This window comes from Saccopteryx leptura, chromosome 2 (genome assembly GCF_036850995.1).
Source record: "Saccopteryx leptura isolate mSacLep1 chromosome 2, mSacLep1_pri_phased_curated, whole genome shotgun sequence".
NCBI classification, from domain to species: Eukaryota; Metazoa; Chordata; class Mammalia; order Chiroptera; family Emballonuridae; genus Saccopteryx; species Saccopteryx leptura.
In genome coordinates, this window is record NC_089504.1 from 381,771,067 (window position 1) to 381,795,986 (window position 24,920).

The 24,920-nt window shown below is 46.6% G+C and overlaps 1 protein-coding gene across 7 annotated transcripts in view; it reads left to right on the plus strand.

The window, feature by feature from the left end:
• The window catches only part of MED15 (mediator complex subunit 15), a 66,042-nt gene that overhangs the window by 22,607 nt on the left and 18,515 nt on the right, over positions 1 to 24,920 (plus strand). For 5 of the 7 annotated variants that reach the window (XM_066365404.1, XM_066365407.1, XM_066365406.1 and 2 more), the window contains exons 3-6: positions 12,329 to 12,380; positions 14,008 to 14,037; positions 16,367 to 16,579; positions 24,192 to 24,418. In XM_066365404.1, the coding sequence (XP_066221501.1) occupies positions 12,329 to 12,380; positions 14,008 to 14,037; positions 16,367 to 16,579; positions 24,192 to 24,418 (522 nt within the window). Of the gene's footprint in view, positions 1 to 12,328; positions 12,381 to 12,683; positions 12,846 to 14,007; positions 14,038 to 16,366; positions 16,580 to 24,191; positions 24,419 to 24,920 lie in introns of all 7 variants that reach the window. The other 2 variants (XM_066365409.1, XM_066365410.1) reach the window with 2 other exon arrangements.

Genomic DNA, 24,920 nt, shown 5'->3' on the forward strand with positions numbered 1-24,920 from the left:
ACTGAGATCTGCTTCATATACTATACAATTTACCCATTTAAGGTGTATAGTTCATTGTCCTTTTTATTTTAAGTTTATTTTTTATTTTTTTACAGAGTCAGAGGGATAGATAGGGACAGACAGACAGGAACGAAGAGAGATGAGAAGCATCAATCATCAGTTTTTTGTTGCGACACCTTAGTTGTTCATTGATTGCTTTCTCATATGTGCCTTGACCGTGGGCTTCAGCAGACCGAGTAACCCCTTGCTCGACGAGCCAGTGATCTTGGGTCCAAGCTGGTGAGCTTTTGCTCAAACCAGATGAGCGCGCGATCAAGCTGGCGACCTCGGGATCTCGAACCTGGGTCTACTGCATCCTAGTCCGACGCTTTATCCACTGCTCCACCGCCTGGTCAGGATAGTTCATTGTTTAGTGTTGCAAGTTGATGCTTTATCCACTGTACCACCACAGGTCAGGCTTTCAGTGGTCTTTAGGATATTCAGAGTTGTTCCACTGTCACCACAATCTCGATTTTAGAACATTTTCTAAAACGAACTTGATCCATTTTGTTATTCTCTATTTCCCCATGACTCAGCCCTAAGCAACCACTTATCTGTTTTCTTTTTTTTTTGCATTTTTCCGAAGCTGGAAATGGGGAGGCAGTCAGACAGACTCCCGCATGCTCCCGATGGGGATCCACCCGGCATGCCCACCAGGGGGCGATGCTCTGCCCCTCTGGGGCATCACTCTGTTCCATCCAGAGCCATTCTAGCGCCTGAGGCAGAGGCCACAGAGCCATCCTCAGCGCCCGGACCATCTCTGCTCCAATGGAGCCTTGGCTGCGGGAGGGGAAGAGAGAGACAGAGAGGAAGGAGAGGGGGAGGGGTGGAGAAGCAGATGGGCACTTCTCCTGTGTGCCCTGGCCGGGAATCAAACCCGGGACTCCTGCACGCCAGGCCGACGCTCTACCACTGAGCCAACCGGCCAGGGCCTTATCTGTTTTCTGTTGCTGGGGATTTGTCTTTTTTTTTTTTTTATCCTTCTTTTTTTCTATTTTTCTGAAGTTGGAAACGGGGAGGCAGTCAGACAGACTCCTGCATGCGCCTGACCGGGATCCACCCAGCATGCCCACCAGGGGGTGATGCTCTGCCCATCTGGCGCGTTGCTCTGCTGCAACCATTCTAGTGCCTGAGGCAGAGGCCACAGAGCCTTCCTCAGCGCCCGGGCCAACCTTGCTCCAATGGAGCCTTGGCTGCGGGAGGGGAAGAGAGAGACAGAGAGGAAGGAGAGGGGGAAGGGTGGAGAAGCAGATGGGTGCTTCTCCTATGTGCCTTGGCCGGGAATTGAACTCGGGACTCCTGCACGCTAGGCTTATGCTCTACCACTGAGCCAACTGGCCAGGGCCAGATTTGTCTTTTTTGAACTTTTTTATTTTATTTTATAATTTTTATTTATTTTTACAGGGACAGAGCGAGAGTCAGAGAGAGGGATAGACAGACAGGAACCCAGAGAGATGAGAAGCATCAATCATCAGTTTTTCGTTGTGGCACTTCCGTTGTTCATTCATCGCTTTCTCATATGTGCCCTGACCGTGGGGCTACAGCAGACCGAGTAAGCCCTTGCTCAAGCCAGCGACCTTGGGTCCAAGCTGGTGAGCTTTGCTCAAACCAGATGAGCCCGCGCTCAAGCTGGCGACCTCGGGGTCTCGAACCTGGGTCCTCCGCGTCCCAGTCTGACGCTCTATCCACTGCGCCACTGCCTGGTCAGGCTCTTTTTTGAACTTTTCATGTAAGTCCAGTCATACAGTATATGTTTTTGTGACTGATTTCTTTCACTTAGCATATTTTCAAGGCTTATCCATGAAAAATGTTATAGCATGTACTGTAATTCTTTTTTTAAGTAAATTAATTGATTTTAGAGAGACAGGAAGGGGGAGAGCAAAAGAGGAAGAGAGAGAGAAGCATTCATTTGTTGTTCCACTTAGTTGTTTGTTCATTAGTTGCTTCCTGTCTGTGTCCTGACCAGGGATGGAACCCACAACCTTGTTGTTTCGGGACGACACTCTAACCAACTAAGCCAGCCGGCCAAGGCCTTTATTTCATTTTTAAAAAATTTTATTTAAAATGTTTATTGTATTGATTTTAGAGAGGGAGAAAGAGGCAGGAACATCGATCTGACCCAGCGTGTGCCCCGACCAGGGATCAAACGGGCAACCTCTGGCTTCAAGACAATGCTCCAACCAACCGAACTATCTGGTCAGGCAGGCCTTTATTCCTTTTAATTATTAAATAATATTCTGCTTATGGATATGCCACATTTTATGTACTCATCAGTTGATAGACATTTGGATTGTTTCTGCCTTTGGCTATTATGAGTAATTCTGCTATCAACATTTGTGTGCAAGCTTTTGATTTTATTTCTCTTGGATATATACCTGTGTTTTTTTACATTCACATCAGCAATGTATGTGGTTCCAATTTCTCTACTCCTCATCAACACTTGTTATTGTTTGTCTTTTTAATTATAGCAATCATTATGAGTGTAAAGGAATATATCGTGGTGGTTTTGATTTGCATTGCCCTAATGACTAATGAATGATAATTGAGTATCTTTTCATGTACTGTTGGCCATTTGTATATAATTTTTTCTTTTTTTCCAAGTGAGAGGAGTGGAGATAGATAGACTCCCGCATGTGTCCCAACCAGGATCTACCCGGCAACACTGCCCCCGACCCCGCCAGCCCCATGTGGGGTTTATAATTTGCCCTTCTGCCTGACCTGTGGTAGTGCAGTGGATAAAGGATCAACCTGGAATTCTGAGGTCGCTGGTTCAAAACCCTCGGCTTGCCTGGTCAAGGCACATATGGGAGTTGGGCCTTCCTGCTCCTCCTCCTTTCTCTCTCTCTCTGTCTCTCTCTCTCTCTCTCTCTCCTCTAAAATAAATAAGTAAAATCTTTAAAAAATAATAATAATAATAATTTGCCCTTCTGGGGCCATGCTGGCAGCCGAGCTATTTTTAGTGCCTGAGGTGGAAGCTTAGCACCGAAGGCCAATGTGCTCGAACCAATCAAGCCATGGCTCTGAGGAAGAAAGAAGGGGGAAGGGGAGGGGGGGTTGGAGAAGCAGATGGTCGCTTCTCCTGTGTGTCCTGGCTGGGAATTAAACCCAGGACATCCACATGCCTGGCCGATGTTCTACCACTGAGCCAGGGCCCAGATTGACTCTTTTTTTTTTTTTTTTGTATTTTTCTGAAGCTGAAAATGGGGAGAGACAGTCAGACAGACTCCTGCATGCGCCCGACCGGGATCCACCCGGCACGCCCACCAGGGGCAATGCTCTGCCCACCAGGGGGCGATGCTCTGCCCCTCCGGGGCATCGCTCTGCCACGACCAGAGCCACTCTAGTGCCTGGGGCAGAGGCCAAGGAGCCATCCCCAGCGCCCGGGCCATCTTTGCTCCAATGGAGCCTTGGCTGCGGGAGAGGAAGAGAGAGACAGAGAGGAAGGAGGGGGGGTGGAGAAGCAAATGGGCGCTTCTCCTATGTGCCCCAGCCGGAATCGAACCCAGGTTCCCCGCACGCCAGGCTGACGCTCTACCGCTGAGCCAACCAACCAGGGCCCAGATTGGCTCTTTATCCACTGTGCCATCACTGACCAAGTGGCCATATGTTTATTTTCTTTGGGGAAATGTCTATTCAGATCCTTTGCCCATTTTAAACCATGTTCTTGGTCTTTTTATTGTTAGACTGTTAGAGTTCTTTAGGTATTTTGGATACAAGTCTCTTTTAGATAGTTTGCCAATATTTGGGGGATGGGAAGTGTTTATTGTTTTTGCTAGTTTGTATTATTATTAAGAGAGCTCTGATGAGGACTTATTGAACTATTTCAGCTTTTGTAATGCAGAATGTGGTGTTTTTTTAATGTTTATTGTGTTGATTTTAGAGAAAGAGAGGAGGGAGAGTGGGAGAGAAAGGAAGGGAGAGAGAGACAAGAATATTGATCTGCTCCAGATGATGCTCTAACCAGTTGAGCTCTCTGGCCAATGCAAAACTTGTTGGTTTAGCATTGTTATCTATTGTTTCATAGGGAATTGCTCCAAAACTTGGTGGCCTAAAGCAGTAAGTTATTTCTTCTGATTTCGTGGGCCAGGAATTGGGGCAATTGGGCCTGACCAGGCGGTGGCGTAGTGGATAGAGCGTCAGCCTGGGACTCTGAGGACCCAGGTGTGAAACCCTGAGGTTGCTGGTTTGAGCGCCAGCTCATCTGGCTTTAGCACAGGGTTGCTGGCTTGAGCATGGGATCATAGACGTGACTCCACGGTTCCTACCATGAGCCCCAAGGTTGCTGGCTTAAGCAGGTCACTGGCTCAGCTGGAGCCCCCGGTCAAGGCACATATGAGAAAACAATCAGTGAACAACTAAGGTGCTGCAACCACGAGTTGATGCTTCTCATCTTTGTCCCTGTCTGTCTCTCTCTCGAAAAATAAAAAAAGAAATCGAGACAATTGGAATTGCCTGTCTGGCATTCTGCTGGTCTCACATGTGCCCTCTAACGTAGTTGCATCCAGCTGGCAGCTGTGCTGGACCAGACAATCCATAAGAAGTCACTCCCAAATCTGCACATTGATTTTCCCTCCACGTAGTGTCTCCGCAGCATAGCCCAGGCTTCTTAGCACATAGCAGCTTGCTTCCAAGGAGTGGAAAGTGGAAGCTGCCTGTCCTTATAAGTTCTGGAACATTGTGTGGATATAGCAGTCCCTAAGGCCAGTGCAGATTCAGGGGAGTGGGAATCGCCTCGAACCTTTGATGCGATTAGTGGCGTGTGTGTGCTTGAAGCGTGTGTTGTCAGTGGCCCTTTCAGAGACTGGCTCCGTGGAGGCTCAGCAGTGGGAAATAGGCCTTCTATCCAGAAGTTGGCACCTGGAAGGTAACAGCTCCCTCACCATCTTAGCCTTTTGCTTTTTGCAGCCCACAAACCAGCCCTTAACAATTTCAGTCCCACTTTTGTTTAAGCTGGTTCTAAATCCCTAACTTCAAGATGAGGCTGTGTTTGAAAATGAGATATTTCTAAGAGACGTTGCAAATTTCCCATCTTTTTTACAGAGACAGACATACTGCTTAGGCTTGTTTGATGCTCAGCTTTTTACTACCTGCTCAAGTTTCTCATGGAGCTGCACACCAGTCAATGCAGCCCTTCCTCGGTGGGACTTTGGAAGACTCTCTAGGTCTGGTGGCACCCAGCTTGCTTGTTACTTGCTTCTCCCACCTGAGACCCCATTAGAATGACTATGAAAGAATTTAAAAGGTGGGACCTGTGGTGGCACAGTGGAAAAAGCGTCGACCTCAAACGCTGAGGTCGCTGGTTTGAAACCCTGGGCTTGCCTGGTCAAGGCACATATGGGAGTTGATGCTTCCTGCTCCTCTCACCTTCTTTCTCTCTTTCTCTCTCACTCTATCTTTTCTCTAAAATGAATAAATAAGATCTTAAAAATAAGAAAAAATAACTTAAAAGGTGGGACTTTAGAGCAGGGAAAGGGATTGGGAAAAGTGATTTCTCTTTTTTTCTGGACTCCAAGAGGGAATGGGAGGTGGAAGAGGCCATAGGGAAGGGGCTGACCTAACCTGTAATCCTGGCAAGCTGGTAGGTCCACAAGTGTCCATCCTGAAGGGAAATGGGATGCTAATAGGCTGCCTAGTGTATACTCCAAAGCAAGGAGAACCTAGAGTATGCTTGTCTAAAAGAATTAAGTAGCCTGACCAGAAGGTGACACAGTGGAAAGAGCGTTGGACTGGGACACGGAGGACCCAGGTTCAAAACCCCGAGGTCACCAGCTTGAGTGGAGGCTCACCAGCTTGAGGCCAAAAGGCCGCTGGCTTGAAGCTCAAGGTCACTGGCTTGAGCAAGGGGTCACTTGGTCTGCTGTAAGCCCCCCACCATTGTCAAGGCACATAAGAGAAAGCAGTCAATAAACAACTAAGGTGCCACAACGAAGAATGGATGCTTCTCATCTCTCTCCCTTCTTGTCTGTCTGTCCCTCTCTCTGTCTCTGTTAAAAAAAATAAAATAAAATAAAAAGAATTAAGTAGCCTGACCTGTGGATGGCACAGTTGGATAAGGTGTTGACCTGGAATACTGAAGTCGCCAGGCTTGCCTGGTCAGGGCACATATGGGATTGATGCTTCCTGCTCCCCCCCCCCCTTTCTCTCTCTCTCCCCTCTCTCTCTTAAAATGAATAATAATAAAAGAAGTAAATTGCCTGGTGTAGGCTCATGCTTCCAGTGTGAATGTTAGCAAGCCAAGGTAAAGCCCTCCCCATCTCTCACTGGCTGGCTCCAGGTCTAATGGCTTTGTTCCCTCTAAAATGATATCCCTTTGCAAGGCCCTGTTCCGTGTACTTCACCTGTATGAGCTCATTTGACCTCACATGAGTCCTGTGAAGCAGGTATAGTACCACTCTCCCCAGTTTGCTGACCAGGAGGTCACACAGTCAGGTAGAAGGAGAGCCAGAATGTAAAGCTGGGATTGGAGCCTTGGTGGTCTGATGTCAGAGCCTTTTTTCTTCTTAGCTACTTTTCTTACTGTCTCCCATCTATCAAAGCAAAGATACCCAAATATCTACTTTAATATTTTAGTATCTTTAACTCCTATTGTTTGCCTAAAGGACACTTGACAGAAGCAGAAGTAACTGTGCCTAAGGTGGTGCCTGAAATTTTGGAAAGATTTGGCATCCAATGGATGAAAACAGTCACGTGTCCTGGGATCTCTGTTGGCAGCAATAGCAGCAGTGCGTAGTGAAAGCTTACTACAACTGGGGGCATTTCTGAACATTTGCTTATTACTTGATTGCTTTTAAATTAAGCATACATATATATGTGAGCTTATGTATATATTAGTGAGAAAGAGGGACAGATGGACAGATAGGGGCAGACAGGCAGAAAGGGAAAGAGATGAGAAGCATCAGGTCTTCCTTGCGGCACCTTAGTTGTTCATTGATTGCTTTCTCATATGTGCCTTGACTTGGGGGCTATAGCAGAATGAGTGACCCCTTGCTCAAGCCAGCAACTTGGGCTCAAGCCAGCGACTTTTGGGCTCAAGCCAGTGACCATGGATAGGGTCATGTCTATGATCCCACACTCAAGCCAGCGACTCTGTGCTCAAGCTGGTGAGCCCATGCTCAAGCTGGATGAGACATTCTCAAGCTGATGACCTCAGGGTTTTGAACCTGGGTCCTCAGCATTCCAGGCCAATGCCCTATCCACTGTGCCACCACCTGGTCAGGCAAAATTAAATTTGTATGTTAACCATACATCAACTCTTTAATGTAGTACTAGTACAGATCTCTGCTTTACAGTATAGAAATGACCAGGGCAGAACTGAATCCCCACTGGGCAGCCACGGTTAAACTCAGGGACCAGGGAGGCTGAAAGCATCAGAATGGGAAGCCACCTTGGGACTAATCAAATAAGGAGCCTGAGCTGAACAGCCAGCCAGCTGAAATAAATGGAGGAGAGGAAATCAGGTCAGGCGCAGCTGCATTCCCAGCAAGGGAGGAGAAGGAGGATGCCTATGAACATCTGATAAAAGGAAATACTTTCCTACCTTCAGCCTTTTTAAGGGCTCTTACAAGTCTAGGGTCTGTTTTTTGTCTGAATCTAAATACATCTCCTGCTCTCCCTCTGTAATCAAGGATAGTTATTGGACTGCCCAAGATACTAATTATTAGAAGCATTGTCTTAGAGCTGAGAAGAGCATGACTGTGTACATTAAAAAATGTAAACAGCCTGACCAGGCGGTGGCGCAGTGGATAGAGCGTCAGACTGGGATGCAGAGGACCCCAGTTCGAGACCCCAAGGTCGCCAGCTTGAGCACGGGCTCATCTGGTTTGAGCAAAAGCCCACCAGCTTGAACCCAAGGTTGCTGGCTTCAGCAAGGGGTTACTCGGTCTGCTGACGGCCCGCAGTCAAGGCACATATGAGAAAGCAATCAATGAACAACTAAGGTGTTGCAACGCGCAACGAAAAACTAATGATTGATGCTTCTCATCTCTCTCCGTTCCTGTCTGTCTGTCCCTGTCTATCCCTCTCTCTGACTCACTCTCTGTCTCTGTAAAAAATAATAAATAAATAAATAAATAAAAATTTAAAAAAAAGTTAAAAAAAAAAAATCTAAACATATGGGAAGTCTAGCATTTTCTTAACAACTGCTGAGATCTGCTAGAAGGGCCTGAGATGCAGCCTTTAAAGCAGGTTCATGCAGAGGTCCAGAAGGCAGTGCCCCTTTGCTCCATTTTGTCAAATGTGTGACATCCCATACTTCTCCTGCACCATTGTTAGTAAATGTACTTGTTCAGAAGCTTAGTTGTGGATTCTGATTGTCTGGTTTTTAGTAGCTGTATTTCCAATAGCATGAATTGAGGCACTGGGAGAAGTACTTTGAAAACACTGTCTAGTTCTGATGTTTCCTCTAGCTTACTTGTGAGGAAACCAAGGTTGCTTGCTTGCTTTCTTATTTTTTAATTTAAGCTAGATAAGGAGCCCACTGGCATTTGTTTTGTTATTCATTCTTTTTTTTTTTTTTTTTTTTCCAAAGCAGGAAATGGGGAGGCAGTCAGACAGACTCCCGCATGCGCCCGACTGGGATCCACCCGGCATGCCCACCAGGGGGTGATGCTCTGCCCATCTGTGGCGTCGCTCTGTCGCATCCAGAGCCATTCTAGCACCTGAGGCAGAGGCCACAGAGCCATCCTCAGCGCCCAGGCCATCTTTGCTCCAATGGAGCCTTGGCTGCGGGAGGGGAAGAGAGAGACAGAGAGGAAGGAGAGGGGGAGGGATGAAGAAGCAGATGGGCGCCTCTCCTGTGTGCCCTGGCCAGAAATCGAACCCAGGACTCCTGCACGCCAGGCCAACGCTCTACCGCTGAGCCAACCGGCCAGGGCGTTATTCATTCTTTGTATGAGTAAAATACTTTATTATGTATAAAAATAGAATGTTAAAATATGTGAATCATAATGCAGTACTTACAGAAGATCTCACGTTGCTAAGAACACTGGCTCTGTAGCACCTGCTCTGGGATTTCATATACATTTCAATATATGAGGAAAACTTTCAAATAGACTTTGTAGAAAGTGACAAACTGATTCTAAGGAAATTTTAGGGACCCAGAATACCCAAAACAATCTGAAAAATAAAAAAATAGAAAACCCTCACACATCCAGATTTTAAAATGTACTACAAAACTACAGTAGTGAAGATCATATAATACTAGTGTGAGAATAAACATGTACATCGGTGGAGTAGTGTTGAAAGTCTAGAATTAAGCCTTCATATTTACTGCTCACTGTGTTGTTCTTTTTTTTGACATGGTGCCAGAAGATTTCTGTGGGGAATAAAAATAGTCTTTTCTACAAATGGTGCTGGGACAACTGGATTAACACATATAAAGTATTGTGGGAGCCTGACCTGTGGTGGTGCAGTGGATAAAGCATTGACCTGGAACACTGAGGTCGCCTGTTCTAAACCCTGGGCTTGCCTGGTCAAGGCACATATGGGAGTTGATGCTTCTTGCTCCTCCCCCCCTTTTCTCTCTCTCTCTCTCTCTCTCTCTCTCTCTCTCTCTCAAAATGGGTAAATAAAATCTAAAAATAGCCTGACTAGGCAGTGGCACAGTGGATAGAGTGTCGGACTGGGATGCAGAGGACCCAGGTTCGAGACCACGAGGTTGCCAGCTTGAGCGCAGGCTCATCTGGTTTGAGCAAAAGCTCACCAGCTTGTACCCAAGGTTGCTGGCTCGAGCAAGGGGTTACTCGGTCTGCTGAAGGCCTGCGGTCAAGGCACATATGAGAAAGCAATCAGTGAACAACTGAGGTATCGCAACGAAAAACTGATGATTGATACTTCTCATCTCTCTCCATTTCTGTCTGTCTGTCCCTATCTATCCCTCTCTCTGACTCTCTCACTGTAAAAACACTTTTTTTACAGTGTTTTCTGTAAAAAAAAGAAAACACTAAAAATAAAAGAATATATAGTGTGGGGGACCCCATTTTCACATCATATGTAAAAATTAACTCCAAATAGATCAAAGACTTAAATTTAAGAGCTTAAACTGTAAAACTCTTAGGAGAAAACTTAGGCATAAATCTTCATGACCTTTAATTCAGTAGTAGTTTCTTACATATGACACCAAAAGCATAAGCAACAAAAGAAAACAGATTCATTTGACTTCATCAAAGTTAAAACTGTTGTGTATAAAAAGACACCATCAAGAGAGTGAAAAGACAACCCATAGAACAAGAGAAAATATTTGCAAATTCCATATATGAAAAGGGACTGGTATCTAGAGTATATAAAGAACTACTACAACTCAACAATAATAACAACAAAAACTAATTTTAAAATGTGCCAAGAACTTGAATAAACACTTCTCCAAAGGAGATATACAGGTGGTCAAGAAGTACCTGAAAAGATCCCCAACATCATTAGTCATTAGGGAAATGCAAATCAAAACCAGGATGAGATACTACTTCACACATGATGGCTATAAAACAAAACAAAACAACAGACTGACAATAATAAGTATTGGCAAAGATGTGGAGAAATTGGAACCTCATACATTTCTGGAAGGAATGTAAAGTGGTGCAGCCACTGTGAAAGTATGATGATTCTGCAAAAAATTAAACATAATGACCATATTTCTCAAAAACATTTGTACACAAATATTTGTAGCATTGTTCATAATGGCCAAAGAGTGGAAACAACCAGTCCTCATCCCCTCACACTTGGGGCCACCTCATTTCCTGAGCTTCCTTTATCCCCCCCCCCCCCTCTTGCTCTACCTACTCACCAAACTGCTTGTCCTTGAAGAAGCCTCAGCAAGTGGTCCACATGCAGGAGCCCTGACACCAGTGACCCTTGCACACACAGTACATTGTCTTTCCTACCAGGAACTGGTGGAGACAGGCAGAAAGTGGTAGTGTTGACAGCTTTCGAAGTGTCCTAATTCTCCAGCAGAGCCTCACTGTCCCTCTTTTTGTACCTGCCTCCTTGGATGTGCTTGTCATCCTGGTTTGCTTTTCCCTGGGCCTTTCCCACTTGTTTTTCCTATTGATTCCCCTGGCTGAAAAAAATGATGGGGTGAAGTTTAGAGATAGATGAAGGATAATAAAGATTTAGAAAGTGAATGCATAAATAAGTGGAACAACAAGTCAGTGTTTCTCCCTTCCTCTCTGTCTCTAAAATCAATCAATAAAATTTTTTTTTTTTAAATGCATGCATCTGAGACTACTTTGATTTTGTTTTCCTTTCCCTGGAGGTGTTATTATGAGGTTCACTGAGTGTCCCTGGGCTCATAGGTGTGTGTCCCAGGCCAGCACCTACTACACGTGCTGTGGCTGGGTCCTAGGCATCATCCCGCCAGTGTGCTATCAGGTGGACTTGCACTGTCAGTGACTTAGGAGGAGGGTCATGTGAACAGGGCAGAAAGTGAAGGCTTTGCCATTTCAGGGCCTCCTTGACTGAAGGGAGGACGTTTTGAGGAGGGGAAGGATGTTCAGCTTCTGTGAAATAAGGTTTTAACTGAGACATGCCTTTGATGACTACAGGATAAACTCACAGTAGTGATTTCCCCGGGGCACCCAGAAGTGAGTGTCCTTGGTTCCAAAGAGTACAATTGGTGGAAGGCAGACCCTGCTGGGCAGTTGCAGAAACACAGCAGCTGGGACAAAGAGGGCCCTCAGCAGTGGCCTTCAGCTGGCTCCCTTGAGTGGCCCTGCATCCTGTCCCTTGCCCGTGCAGTAAGTTGAGATCAACATAAATCTCCGAAAGCACAGCCAGGGACACACATCTGGATTTGCATGTAAGTGTGATGTCAGCAGTGAAAAAGCAACAGGCTGGGTATTAAAAGCGAAAGTACTTGGATACAAACTGTGCAAAGACAAAAGCGGGGCCTGCCCCTGATTACTTCTGATATGCCCTGTGACCTTAGGACAGCTCCTCAACCCAACTGGACTTACTGTCCCCTCTGAAAAGAGAGGTGCCTGAGCTGGCACTCGGCTGTCTCGGTTAAATGTTTACAGCAGGGTAGAAGGAGCAGCAGTTTGAAGTCTCTTGGTACCCTCCTTGTTTTCCTGCTTCCCTCTTTTGTTGGCCTCCTGTAGCTGAGCCCTGACAGCTTTTCTATGTGAGCAGGATTCCGGAGGAGGCCCAGCTGGGCAGAGCCTGGCCTTAGGTGGGAGTGGGTCTCAGCCCAGTGGCCTTTCAGGAAGAGCCTTCAGCCTGGTGGCCCGGGGGCGGAGGGGCGGTGCATAGCCTCACTTCTTCATCTGGGATTAAACTACTTCCTGTTTTTTACTTTTAGGACGAATACCTTTCTCTCGTAGCCAGGCTCATTATCCATTTTCGAGACATTCGTAAGTAACATTTTACATCTCTGGTTGTGATTGCTGTGAGCGGCTGGCTCTGTTGTATAGGGGAGACTGAATTTTGCCACAGTGCCTGCATCAGAATGTCTGTGAAAAGCGCCTGCTCTTTGGACAGTTCTTCATTGCTTTGCATTTGATTCCATATTTCCCATCCCCCGCCCCCTGCATCAGCCCCAAAAATGCTGATACTGGCATAATGGAAATGTTAGCTTAAAGTGGTTTAAATTGGACTGCTGTTTTTGCTTTTCTGTGTAATCTCCTTTTTAATAAGATTGTTGCTTTTATCTCTAGGTAGTTCTTAAATAAGCAGTTTACCTTGGAACAGAAACTTCTTTCCCTAATATAGTAGTTGGTTTTATTGACCGACAGAGGCCTGACCTAAATGTGTGTTCCTGTCATGCTGGAAGCTTCTGAGGCCAACTTCCTAAATCCTGCCTCTAGCTCCCTGCCGTGGTAAGGGACACCCACATCCTGCCACTTTCCACCTCCTCTGATTCCCAGGATCCTGCTTGTGGTCCTGTCAACCAGGCCCAGCAGCAGCCATGGCTCTTTAGAAGTGAATGTCATTGCCTCCGAGGATCAGGGTCCTGGTGATCTGTGTAGACACTGTTCCTGGATGGCTGCAGTCTCTGAAGGAAACAGGCTGGTGAGGCACTCAGTGGTTTCAGCCAACAGCACCTCCTGCCTGCCTGCAGTTGTGTTACCATGGGAGATGGGCTCCTGGGGCCGTCTGTCCTTGGAGTGTGCACTTGGCAAATCCAGTCACAGCTCCCCTGTGGTTATAGAGGCAACTACAGATTCAATGTCAGTAATTGTGGGCTAAGGGAGAACCCCAGGACCCCAGTATAGCCATTAGGCTTTGCTTCTTTCCATACTAACTTTTTACCAGGAGCCAGCAAGGTGAACTTCATTTGATTTCATTTCCTTGCTGTCTTTGGGAAGGTCCCATGGAATGTAGAATGAGAGGATATGGAAGTAGAAACTAGGGGAATGAGCGACCTGGATGAACCGCTCTGGTTTGTCCTGACAAAGAACTCTGCTTGCTGGGCTAGGCTGTCTCATTGGCTCCTCAGGAGAGGGTGGAACTGGTGTGGCAGTTCCCTACCTGATACTGAGGCCACCTAGATCTGCCTTCCAGCCGGCCTTGGCCAGCCTGTTTTCTCTAGAAAATGGAGATGCTGCCTCACCTGCAGAGGCTGAAAATGGAGGTGTTGTGGAGTTCTCAGCACCATTCTGGGCCCATCACGGATCCCTATAGCTTTCTTGTGTGTTACTCAGAACACAAGCTGAGACCTGGGAGGGCAGGAGAGCTAGAAGAGGCCCAGGGTAAGTGAGCCACTGCCCAGGGCAGTAGTTCTCTGAGGCCCCAGGTTGACCATGGGGCGGTTCTGCACCTTCTTCCCCCAGATCCTCTGTGCATCAGTGCTGCCAGGAGTGGGACACACACGCACGCACGCACGCACGCACGCACACTCTAAGATATGTTTTATCGAGTTTCTAGGCAAAGTCAGCTCAGTTTTAGCAAATGACCTCTGGGAAAATATCTGTAAAACTGACTTACAATGGAAATATGTGGTGTATGAAACTTTGTTGACTTTTTTTTTTTCCAATATAGATAACAAGAAATCTCAAGCTTCTGTCAGTGGTAAGAATTTCTCCTTTTTGAATTCAAATTTTTCCAACCTTGGGTCTGGGGTGGCAGGAATGAGACTGTGGATGCCACATGTCTCTGGGTTAAAGCTATTACTAGAGGACAGAGTCCACAGAGAGATGTCTGGCTGGCCATGAGCACTGGGGAGCTGTGCCCCACACACACCCTGTGTGCCCCCCACACCCTACCCTATGCCTATAAGATAATGCTGCCCCATCACATTTCACTTAAATACAGTTTTTGCCCCAACAAAAAGATTATAAAAACTCAGTTATTGAGGCCCTGGCCAGTTGGCTCAGCGGTAGAGCGTCGGCCTGGCGTGCGGGGGACCCGGGTTCGATTCCCGACCAGGGCACATAGGAGAAGCGCCCATTTGCTTCTCCACCCCACCCCCCCTCCTTCCTCTCTGTCTCTCTCTTCCCCTCCTGCAGCCAAGGCTCCATTGGAGCAAAGATGGCCCGGGCGCTGGGGATGGCTCCTTGGCCTCTGCCCCAGGCGCTAGAGTGGCTCTGGTCGCGGCAGAGCGACCCCCCGGAGGGGCAGAGCATCACCCCCTGGTGGACAGAGCGTCGCCCCTGGTGGACGTGCTGGGTGGATCCCGGTCGGGCGCATGCGGGAGTCTGTCTGACTGTCTCTCCCCGTTTCCAGCTTCAGAAAAGAAAAAAAAAAAAAAGCTCAGTTATTGAGACATTATCTAAAATTGTGAGCTTTCTGGGAGAAAACTATTATGACATATTCAATATATAATAACATGTAATATTTCTTGAAGAATAGCTGTGAATTAACTTAAGTTACAAAGTTTCTTTGTAAGTTAAAAACTATAATTGTTTTTTATTTTTTAATTTCAAGATTTATCACATAAGGGAGACCATATCTGATGTTTTAGCCTTGGTTTCACTGACCAAGCTACCTGTGAAGAAGTTTAGGTCCAAGATAGCCAACTATACTCCAGCCTGTCAGGCAGGGAGCCAGTCTACCGTGCTGTCTGCCTTACCACAGGTGGCAGAGCTATAAAAGACAGATGCTTGTGCCTGCCTCAGCGTAGCCAGCTGTACCTGTCCATGTGAGCCCTATCTCCCCTCGGGGTCTCTTTGAATGTATAATCATTCTCAGCCAGAGGGTGGCTGGGAGGCTGGGTAGATCAGAGTACATGGTCAGGAGAACATCTGGGCTCTTGACATTGGAGTGTAGGGCTCTTGACATTGGAGCGTAGGGCCCTTGGACACCCAGTTCTGTGACATGGTGCCCAGGACAGCTGCATCTATCTGCATTCACAAGAGTGTGTGATGAGAGCATCAGGTTTCTTGTCTGGTTCAGCATTGCACACTGAGCTGTGCAGACCTAGTGGGCTTGGTGAGTGTTGTAATGCTCCTTGGCACAGTGTAGAGCTCTCCCTCATACTTTAGCTTGTTCTGGTGTGGGTGGCCCTGAGCATAGGAGTGTGTCCTCCTAAGAACTACTCCTCAGTGGGGCTTCTGGTGTGCAAGGAGACATGTAACCTCCCTGAAGAACATCTGCCCTCCCCACTCTCGCTTCTCTGGTCCCCCATGTTCTTGTTTACTTGAGCACCTTTGTGTACTCACCCAGCAGGAAGGGTTGTCCAGGCAGGAGGTGTGGTAGCCGCCACCTGCCCTGGAGGGCTAGTTTGTTCCTCAGCATTAGGACTCTGGTACAGGCCGGACTAGGAGTGTGGGACATGTTCCCTGTCCAGGAGGACTCATGATCCAGAAGCAGTAACAAACATACAAGGTGTCCTGCCCCCTTGGGTGTGATGGGCCGTTGTGGCAGTGTTTGGGAGGCTTCTAGGATTCTGGCCTCTCGGCTTTGAGGGAGTCAAGCCTGGAGGCGGCAGGAAGTGTGTGCTCTATGAGGCCTCACAGCTTTCAAAGCCTCGCCTGAAGCCCTGGCCGGTTGGCTCAGCGGTAGAGCGTTGGCCTGGCGTTCAGGGTTCCCGGGTTCGATTCCTGGCCAGGGCACACAGGAGAAGTGCCCATCTGCTTCTCCACTCTTCCCCCTCTCCTTCCTCTCTGTCTCTCTCTTCCCCTCCCGCAGCCGAGGCTCCATTGGAGCAAAGATGGCCTGGGTGCTGGGGATGGCTCTGTGGCCTCTGCCTCAGGCTCTAGAATGGCTCTGGATGCAACAGAGTGACGCTCCAGAGGGGCAGAACATTGCCCCCTGGTGGGCATGCCGGGTGGATCCCGGTCGGGCGCATGCGGGAGTTTGTCTGACTGCCTCCCCGTTTCCAGCTTCGGAAGAAAAAAAAAAAAGCCTTACCTGATTCAGGGGCACTTTCCTGAGACACTGTGCCTTTGTGTTCCCACAGACCCTATGAATGCACTACAGAGCCTGACTGGCGGACCTGCTGCAGGAGCAGCTGGAATTGGCATGCCTTCTCGGGGCCCAGGACAGTCCCTAGGTGGGATGGGAGGCCTTGGCACCATGGGGCAGCCAATGCCCCTCTCTGGGCAGCCGCCCCCTGGCACCTCAGGGATGGCCCCCCATGGCATGACTGTTGTGTCAACGGCAACTCCACAGAGTGAGTACCATGCTTCTCAGAGAACCTGCTACTTTCTTTGGAGGTGACATGCATTTTATTCCTTTGCTTAATATGGTATTCCGAAAAGCATAGAGAAACTCCAAGGAGCTCCGTTTTTTTAATTTTTTAATTTTAGTTTATTTTAGTTTAGTTTAGTTTATGACAGAGATGAAGAGAGACAGAGAGAGGGACAGATAGGGACAGACAGACAGGAAGGGAGAGAGATGAGAAGCATCAGTTCTTCATAGCAGCACCTTAGTTGTTCATTGATGGCTTTCTCATATGTTCCTTGACCAGGAGGCTACAGCAGAGTGAGTGACCTCTTGCTCAAGCCAATGACCTTTGGGCTCAAGCCAGCAACCCCACCCTCAAGCAGACGCCCTCAGGGTTTCAAACCCGGGTCCTCTGTGTCCCAGTCCTACACTTTATTCACTGCGCCACCACCTGGTCAGGCTATTTATTTATTTATTTATTTTAGATTTTATTCATTTTTGAGAGAGAGAGAGAGAGGAGGGGGGAGGAGCAAGAAGCATCAACTCCTATATGTGCCTTGATCATGCAAGCCCAGAGTTTCGAACCGGCAACCTCAGCATTCCAGGTTGATGCTTTATCCACTGCGCCACCACAAATGTTCTTAGTCACGAAGAAGTGCTGTTAGCACCCCACAACCTCCAGACTGCTCCAACCTCAGGAGCCATCTCTTTTAGTGCTGTCCTTGACCTCTGCTCTTCTCTTCAGGACATAACCCTTTGGCTTCTGCACTCAGCTGCCCCTTCCATGAGCTGGACACAGCACAGGTCTCCTACCTCTTTCCAGCACCCATCCTGATAGACCTTTGATTCTCTTAAACATTTATTCAGTACTTGGAATTTACTTCAGGACTGCAAAATGCTTCAGTATTTTTTTTTTCTTTTATTGAACATTTCATATTTAAAATACTTTGTTGAGTAACAGGAAGTTGCAGACAGCACAGAGTTCACATGTGCCCTTCACCTAGCTTCCCCAATGATAATATCTTTAGTACGTCAGTCAAAACCGAGAAATGAACATGGGGACAATACTATCAACTCAGGTAGACTATTCAGACGTCACCAGTTTTTATATGCATTCTTGTACATGCACTTACATGTGTGTGGTCTGTGAGATTTTATCATATGTGGAATTGAGTAACTATCACCAAAGTCAGTGTGCAAAACTGTTCCATCACTACTAGTAAGCTGTTGTGTACCTCTTACCAATCACCCTTGCCCTCTGAGCCTAAGCCCTGGCAGTTGACAACCTATTCTGTCTCTATAATTGTGTTACTTTGCCAATGTTATATCAGTGGTATCAGACAATATCTGACTTTTTGAGATTGGCTTTTTTCATTCAGTATAATGCCCTTGAAATACTCCAAGTTGTATCAGTAATTCATTCCTGTTCATTGCTGAGTAGTAGTCTGTGGACTGAGTATACCAGATTTAACCATTCACCCCTGAAGGATAATTTGGGTTGTTTCCAGCTTGGTGCTGTTATAGATAAAGCTGTTGTGAGCACTTGTGGATGGGTTGTGGTGTTTCAATGTATTTTTATCAGGTATCCCTCACAGTAACCCTGTAAGGAGGGCAGTGTCACTTCCTCTGCTTTGCCCATGAGGTTGTGTGGCCTAGAACTGGGGTTGAACCCAGATGGCCTGACCCACACCCTGTTCTTTGTTGGGTTTACTATATTGTTAGCATTGCCTTGCTCTTCTCAGATACCATGTGCATCCTCATTCCCACCCACTCCTGCACTAGAAGCTTCCATTCCTAGCCATCCCCTTCCTCCTCAGGTCTTTATTCTCTTCTTCTTACTGATGCCTTGTCATCAGACTCTTAGCTCTTCGCTCAGTTCTTCATCTTGAACTCCTTTGTCCCCTTTTGTCATATTCACACACCTGATACACACAGGGTGGCTTGTGGAAGAGTGTGAAGGAGAGGGGCTGGCCTGGCTCCTTTTACATTATACTCTGGTGTCTTATATTTTATAATAAAAAATAGTTTTTAAATATATGAGTTTAGCCTGACAAGGCAGTGGCGTAGTGGTTAGAGTGTCGGACTGGGATGTGGAGGACCCAGGTTCGAGACCCCTGAGGTTGCCAGCTTGAGCACAGGCTCATCTGGTTTGAGCAAGGCTCACCAGCTTGAGCCCAAGGTCGCTGGCTTGAGCAAGGGGTCATTTGCTCTGCTGTAGCCCCCCAGTCAAGGCACATATGAGAAATCAATCAATGGACAACTAAGGAACCGCAATGAAGAATTTATGATTCTCATCTCTCTCCCTTCCTGTCTGTCTGACCCTGTCTGTCCCTCTCTCTGACTCCCTCTGTCTCTAACACACACACACACACACACACACACACACACACACACACACACGAGTTTAGAATGCTCCCATGATTTGTCTTATAGTCTTATACCTAAGACTTTATTTGTCAGAAGTTTATTGGCAAAAACTTTGGTATTCTGCCCACACCCTCCCCAATCTGACCTTGACCCACATCCTGTTTTTAGCTTCTGAGGAACCTGGTCTCCTGTGTGGCAATAGAGGAGGGTTGAAGTGGGTTCTCTACTTCAGGTGCTGCTACTGCCTCTGTCAGAGACCCTCCCTCCCTGCCTTTGACCTCTACCTGGTCTACCTGAAATAGATGTCATGGCCCAATGGGCTTTTGCTGTGCCTTCCTAACATTTTTTCTAAATGTCAGTGCTCCTTGTTGTAATGCCACTGTGTAATTAAGGACACTCCAAGCCTTAGTCCAGTGCCCCCAGAGGGCAGGGCCTTAGTCAGGTTTTGCCAAGGCTCTCACAGGGCAGTCCAGGGCACGCTGTGATGACTCCTTGTTACCCAACTTAGTCATCAGAAACACGCTGCCTGTGGCTGAGACTACTATGGGCTGGGGTACAGGATTGCAGTAAGACTTATTTATCATTCAGTTCATTTTTGTTTCTCAGTGAATTTTATATCATATATGTATAAAACCAACTTTAAAAGTAAGTCCTGTTTCTGGCTGTTTGACAGACTGGGTGCTGAGGAACCCTCCTTCTGGATAACTAGATCCTGGGTAGGCTGCATTTTGGATTACTGGGCTGGCAGGAGGTAGGGGATGCTCTTTGCCTTGCAGTGCCTTGGCCCACTGCAAGATGGGGGAAAGCGAGCCTGGGATCCCTCCATCCAGCAGGATTTGTGCTGGGACCCTTGGCGCTCCCAGCTCCCCCAGAGGCAAGGGCAGATTGGAGGAAAATGCTTCCAAGATTAGGGCTATAGGAATTGGCAGTTAAGGTCAAGAATTGAACACATAATCAAAGATCAGCAGACATGAAAAGAAGCAAAGACACCATGAGAAGGAACAGAAACAATAAACAGATATGGAAATTACCAGGGACCACCCACATAGCAGTTGTTAGATATGGGCTTGGCATGTTAAAGAAATAAAGGATGGAATTCCAAAAGAGCAAGCACTGTGATACTATCAGGAGTGACCAAGTAGATATGAAAAGGAACCAAATAGAACTTGTTGAAACATAAATACGTAAAAGGTATTGAAAGAAGAAAGTATGGATAAGTAAATAGTACATTCGATATAACTGAAGAAAGAATTTGTGAACTAGAAGATATATTTTGAAGAAATGAAGTAGAATATATCCCAGAGAAGAGGACATGGAAAGAGGAGGGTGAGGAATATAAAGAATAAAATCAGAAAGTCTGACTAATATCTAATAAAGGTGGAGAGAATGGAATGACTTAGAAAAACTCAGCACACCCACACAGGTTAAATAAGGCATCCATGCCTTAACCAGCTGTGGCACAGAATGTCAAAGACCAGAGGCCCATCTAAGAAACAGCCAATTTCTGTAAGGAGCCAGAAGTAGACTCAGCAGAGACAGTGACGGAGTCAGGAAGACAGTAGGAGGTGGTTATAGTGCTGAGAATAGAGCTGCCAACCACAGCTACATGCCAGTAAAACTCTTCCAAGGAGTAGATAAAGCAAAGACATTTTTAGATAAATAAAACCTAAGAGGCCTTCATCAAAAGATTTTTTAAGGATTTACTCTTATTTGCTCATAAATTCCTCTTACCTCTCAGACCATCCTTCCCAAGATGAAGGTGTAAGATGGGAGAAGAAATGTTTTTCATATAAGGTGGTAAACGTGTAAATCTAAACCAGTGATTCTCAGTGATTTGCACCCCAGGGAACATTTGGCAATATCTGGAGACCTTTTTGATGTCACAACTGTGGGGGTGCTATTGGTATCCAGTGGGTGGAGGCCAGAGATGCTGCTAAACACCTTATGTGTAGAGGAAAGCCCTATATAACATCGGATTATCTGGCCTCAAATTCAGTACAGTTGGGACAAGGTTGAGAATTCTTTGTGTAAATAAAAATTACCTCTGTAAAGAATAGTACTCAGAGCTAACCTCCATATGAACCTGCTACATTCCAAGCACTATTTTAGTTTTACATATAATAGATTATTTATTAGCCCAGTGTGTGGGGTAGGCACTATTATTGCCCCTTTTCTACAGTGAAGGGAACTGAGGCATAGAGCAGTGACAGAGATGGAATTTGAGTCAGGACAAGTCTGGGTCAGAGATGGTATCCTAGGCATTATTCTGTCCTGCCTCTTAGTATAAGTCTGTTGTGTAGGTGTAAGAAGAGAAACAGGGACTGAACTAAATAGAAGTCCAAGGGGGTGGGGTATATTAAAAAAATCAGGTCTACTGTGTGCACATAAAACCTGCTTTAAAAAAAAGGAGGGCTCTGGCCCTGGCCAGGTGGTTCAGTGGATAAAGTGTAGACCCCACACGCCAGAGGTCACAGGTTCAATCCTCAGTCAGGGCATATATGAGAAGCAATCAGTGAGTGTACAACTAAATGGAACACTAAGTGAAACAAGTTGATGATTCTCTCTCACACAACCCCCCTCAAATCAGTGGAAAAATAAAAAAACAGGGTTCTTAGGTCCTTGTATTTGGGAGATTAAAATATGCCTAAACTTTATATTTTATTAACCTAAATATGCATGATAAAATTGAAAAAGTATTGCTAAAACAGCCCTGGCTGGATAGCTCGGTTGGTTAGAGCCTTGTCCCAATATGAAAAGGTTGTGGGTTTGATCCCCAGGCAGGGCACATATAGGAACAGATCAATGTTTTTCTCTCTCCCTCTCCCTCTCTCCCTCTCGTACACTCTCCCTTCTTTCCTCCCTCTCCCTTCCTCTCTCTCTCAATAAGTAATTTTTAAAGTATTTCTAAAACAATAAATGTAGTTTATAAATTTTAAACCAATAGGAACAAATGAACTAAGAAAAAAACAAAATCCAAACACAAACAAAACCATCTATCCAACCCAACCACCAAGCAAAATTACAACTCACAAATGAAGAAAAATTTGTCACTTTTACCTATTTTAATAAAGCTGAAAAACAAAAACAAAAAAAGGAAAATACACCCATTAAAAAAATAAAATTAGACCCTGGCTGGTTGTCTCAGCGGTAGAGCGTCGGCCTGGCGTGCGGGGGACCCGTGTTCGATTCCCGGCCAGGGCACATAGGAGAAGCGCCCATTTGCTTCTCCACCCCCCCCCCCTTACTCTCTGTCTCTCTCTTCCCCTCCCGCAGCCAAGGCTCCATTGGAGCAAAGATGGCCCGGGCGCTGGGGATGGCTCCTTGGTCTCTGCCCCAGGCACTAGAGTGGCTCTGGTCGCGGCAGAGCGATGCCCCGGAGGGGCAGAGCGTCGCCCCTGGTGGGCGTGTGGAGTGGATCCCGGTTGGGCGCATGTGGGAGTCTGTCTGACTGTCTCTCCCCGTTTCCAGAAAAGAAAACAAAAACAAAAAAGTAAACATACAACTTTAGCAGTCTCATTCTTTTTTTTTTTTGGTATTTTTCTGAAGCTAGAAATGGGGAGAGACAGTCAGACAGACTCGGTCAGACAGACTCCCGCATGTGCCTGACCGGGATCCACCTGGAACGCCCCCCAGGGGGTTTCGCTCTGCCACAACCAGAGCCACTCTAGCGCCTGGGGCAGAGGCCAAGGAGCCATCCCCAGCGCCCGGGCCATCTTTGCTCCAATGGAGCCGACGCTCTACCACTGAGCCAACCGGCCAGGGCCTTTTTTTTTTTTTTTTTTTTAGCAGTCTCATTCTTGGGTGTCTCTCCCAGAGAAACGAAAACTTATGTTCACACAAAACTATGTACATGAATGTTCAAGCCCAGAGCTGCAGTCACTCCCAGATGTCCCTCATGGCATGAATGACCAAACAAACTGCCATACTTTTACCTTGGAATACTGCCTGGCAATAAAAAGAGGGAGCTGTTAAAAACAAAAGAAAGGAAGAGGGAGCTATTGACACACGTTATAACCTGGATGATTTTCAGATAATTATGCTGAATGAAAAATGCTAATCATACCGTATGGTCCCACTTATCTAACATTTTTGCAATGACAGCATTTCAGAAATGGAGGACCCTTAGTGGTTGCCAGGGGTGGAGGGGTGGGGTTGCTGAAAGAGGTGGCACCACTAAGGATCCCTGTGGTATTGGAATTGTTCAGTGTCTTGACTGTGATGGTGGCTGAATTTATTCAGGTGAGAAAACTGGATAGAACTTAATATTCACACCTGCACACGTGAGCACACAGTCTGGTTGTAATGTTATAATTTTACAAAATGGTACCATAGGTGAAAACTGGTCAAAATGTATGAAGGACCTGTATATTCTTTTTTTCTTAATAGCTTTATTGAGATAGATTGCACATATCATATAGTTTACACATTTATAATAAAACCTTTGGTAGTTTTTAGTGTATTCACAGATTTGTGCAGCCATCACCACAATCAATTTTAGAATCTTTTCATCACTCCAAAAGAAACTGCTACACAGAAATCTTATAAATGAGTGTTCATATTAGCAGTATTCATAATAGCCAAAAAGTAGAAACAACCCATAGCTGATGAATTGATAAGTCAAATGTGGGAAATCTATATAGTGGAAGCCTATTTGGCAATAAAAAGAAATGAAATACTGCTTTGTGCCACAGAATGGGTAAAGCTTGTAAATATAATGCTAAGCAAAAGAAGCCAGTCACAAAAGACCACATATTGTGAGATTCCATTAATTTGAAATGGCCAGAATAGTCAGGTCCATAGACAGAAAGTAGATTAGTGGTCACCAGAGGCTGGGCCTCTTAGCCATAAAAAAGACTTAGCCCTTAGCCTGACCTGTGGTGGCGCAGTGGATAAAGCATCGACCTGGAAATGCTGAGGTCGCTGGTTCGAAACCCTGGGCTTGCCTGGTCAAGGCACATATGGGAATTGATGCTTCCAGCTCCTCCCCCCCTTCTCTCTCCTCTCTAAAAAATGAATAAATAAAATTTAAAAAAAAATAAAAAAGAGCCATTTTATTTTTTCTTTAATATAGAGCAATTCTGATAGTTCCGTAATCAACACAAATGCTGCTCCCATCACATCTGTTCAGACCCTGTGGTGGGTGGGGCAGCAGGCATTCTTACCACTCACTCGGTCTACACAGCGCTTGGTGATGGGCCTTTGCTCTTGCTTGCCTTGTACAACTGGGCCTGATTCCTGGGTCTTGTCTCCAGCCCAGCTGCAGCTCCAGCAGGTGGCATTGCAGCAGCAGCAGCAGCAACAGTTCCAGCAGCAGCAGGTGGCATTGCAGCAACAGCAGCAGCAGCAGCAGCAGTTTCAGGCTCAGCAGAATGCGATACAGCAGCAGTTCCAGGCAGTGGTGCAGCAGCAGCAGCAGCTCCAGCAGCAGCAGCAGCAACAGCAGCACCTGATTAAATTGCATCACCAAAACCAGCAACAGGTACCAGGTGCTCTTGTTCCCATACTTGGCCTCCTTCCTGTGGAGCTTGAGCCCTGGCCACGCCCAAGCCACCAGGCTGGGTACAGGGACCCAGAGCCAGCAGCAGATCCTCCTGACATCTGGTGCCTCAGCTTCCTTCTTCATGGGCTTCCCCCAGAGCCTGTGATATGGAGGAGGCCCTGACCTGCTAGGAAGGTGCTGTGATCTCATGAAGAGGGCTCCTCTGCCAGGCTTGAGTGTCTTAACTGCAGGCCTACTGTGTGCTGTGTGCTGGCTCAGTGGAGGCCCTTGGTACAAGTGATTCATGTAAGAGTTAACAGTCAGAAAGTGAGAAGAAGCCCTCACCAGGTAGCTCAGTTGGTTAGTGCATTGTCCCGACATGCCTAGGTTGCAGTTTTGATCCCTGGTTAGTGCATATATGAGAATCAACCAATGACGACGGCATGAATAAGTATAACAACAGGCCAATGTTTCACACACACCCTTCCTTCTCCCTCTCCTT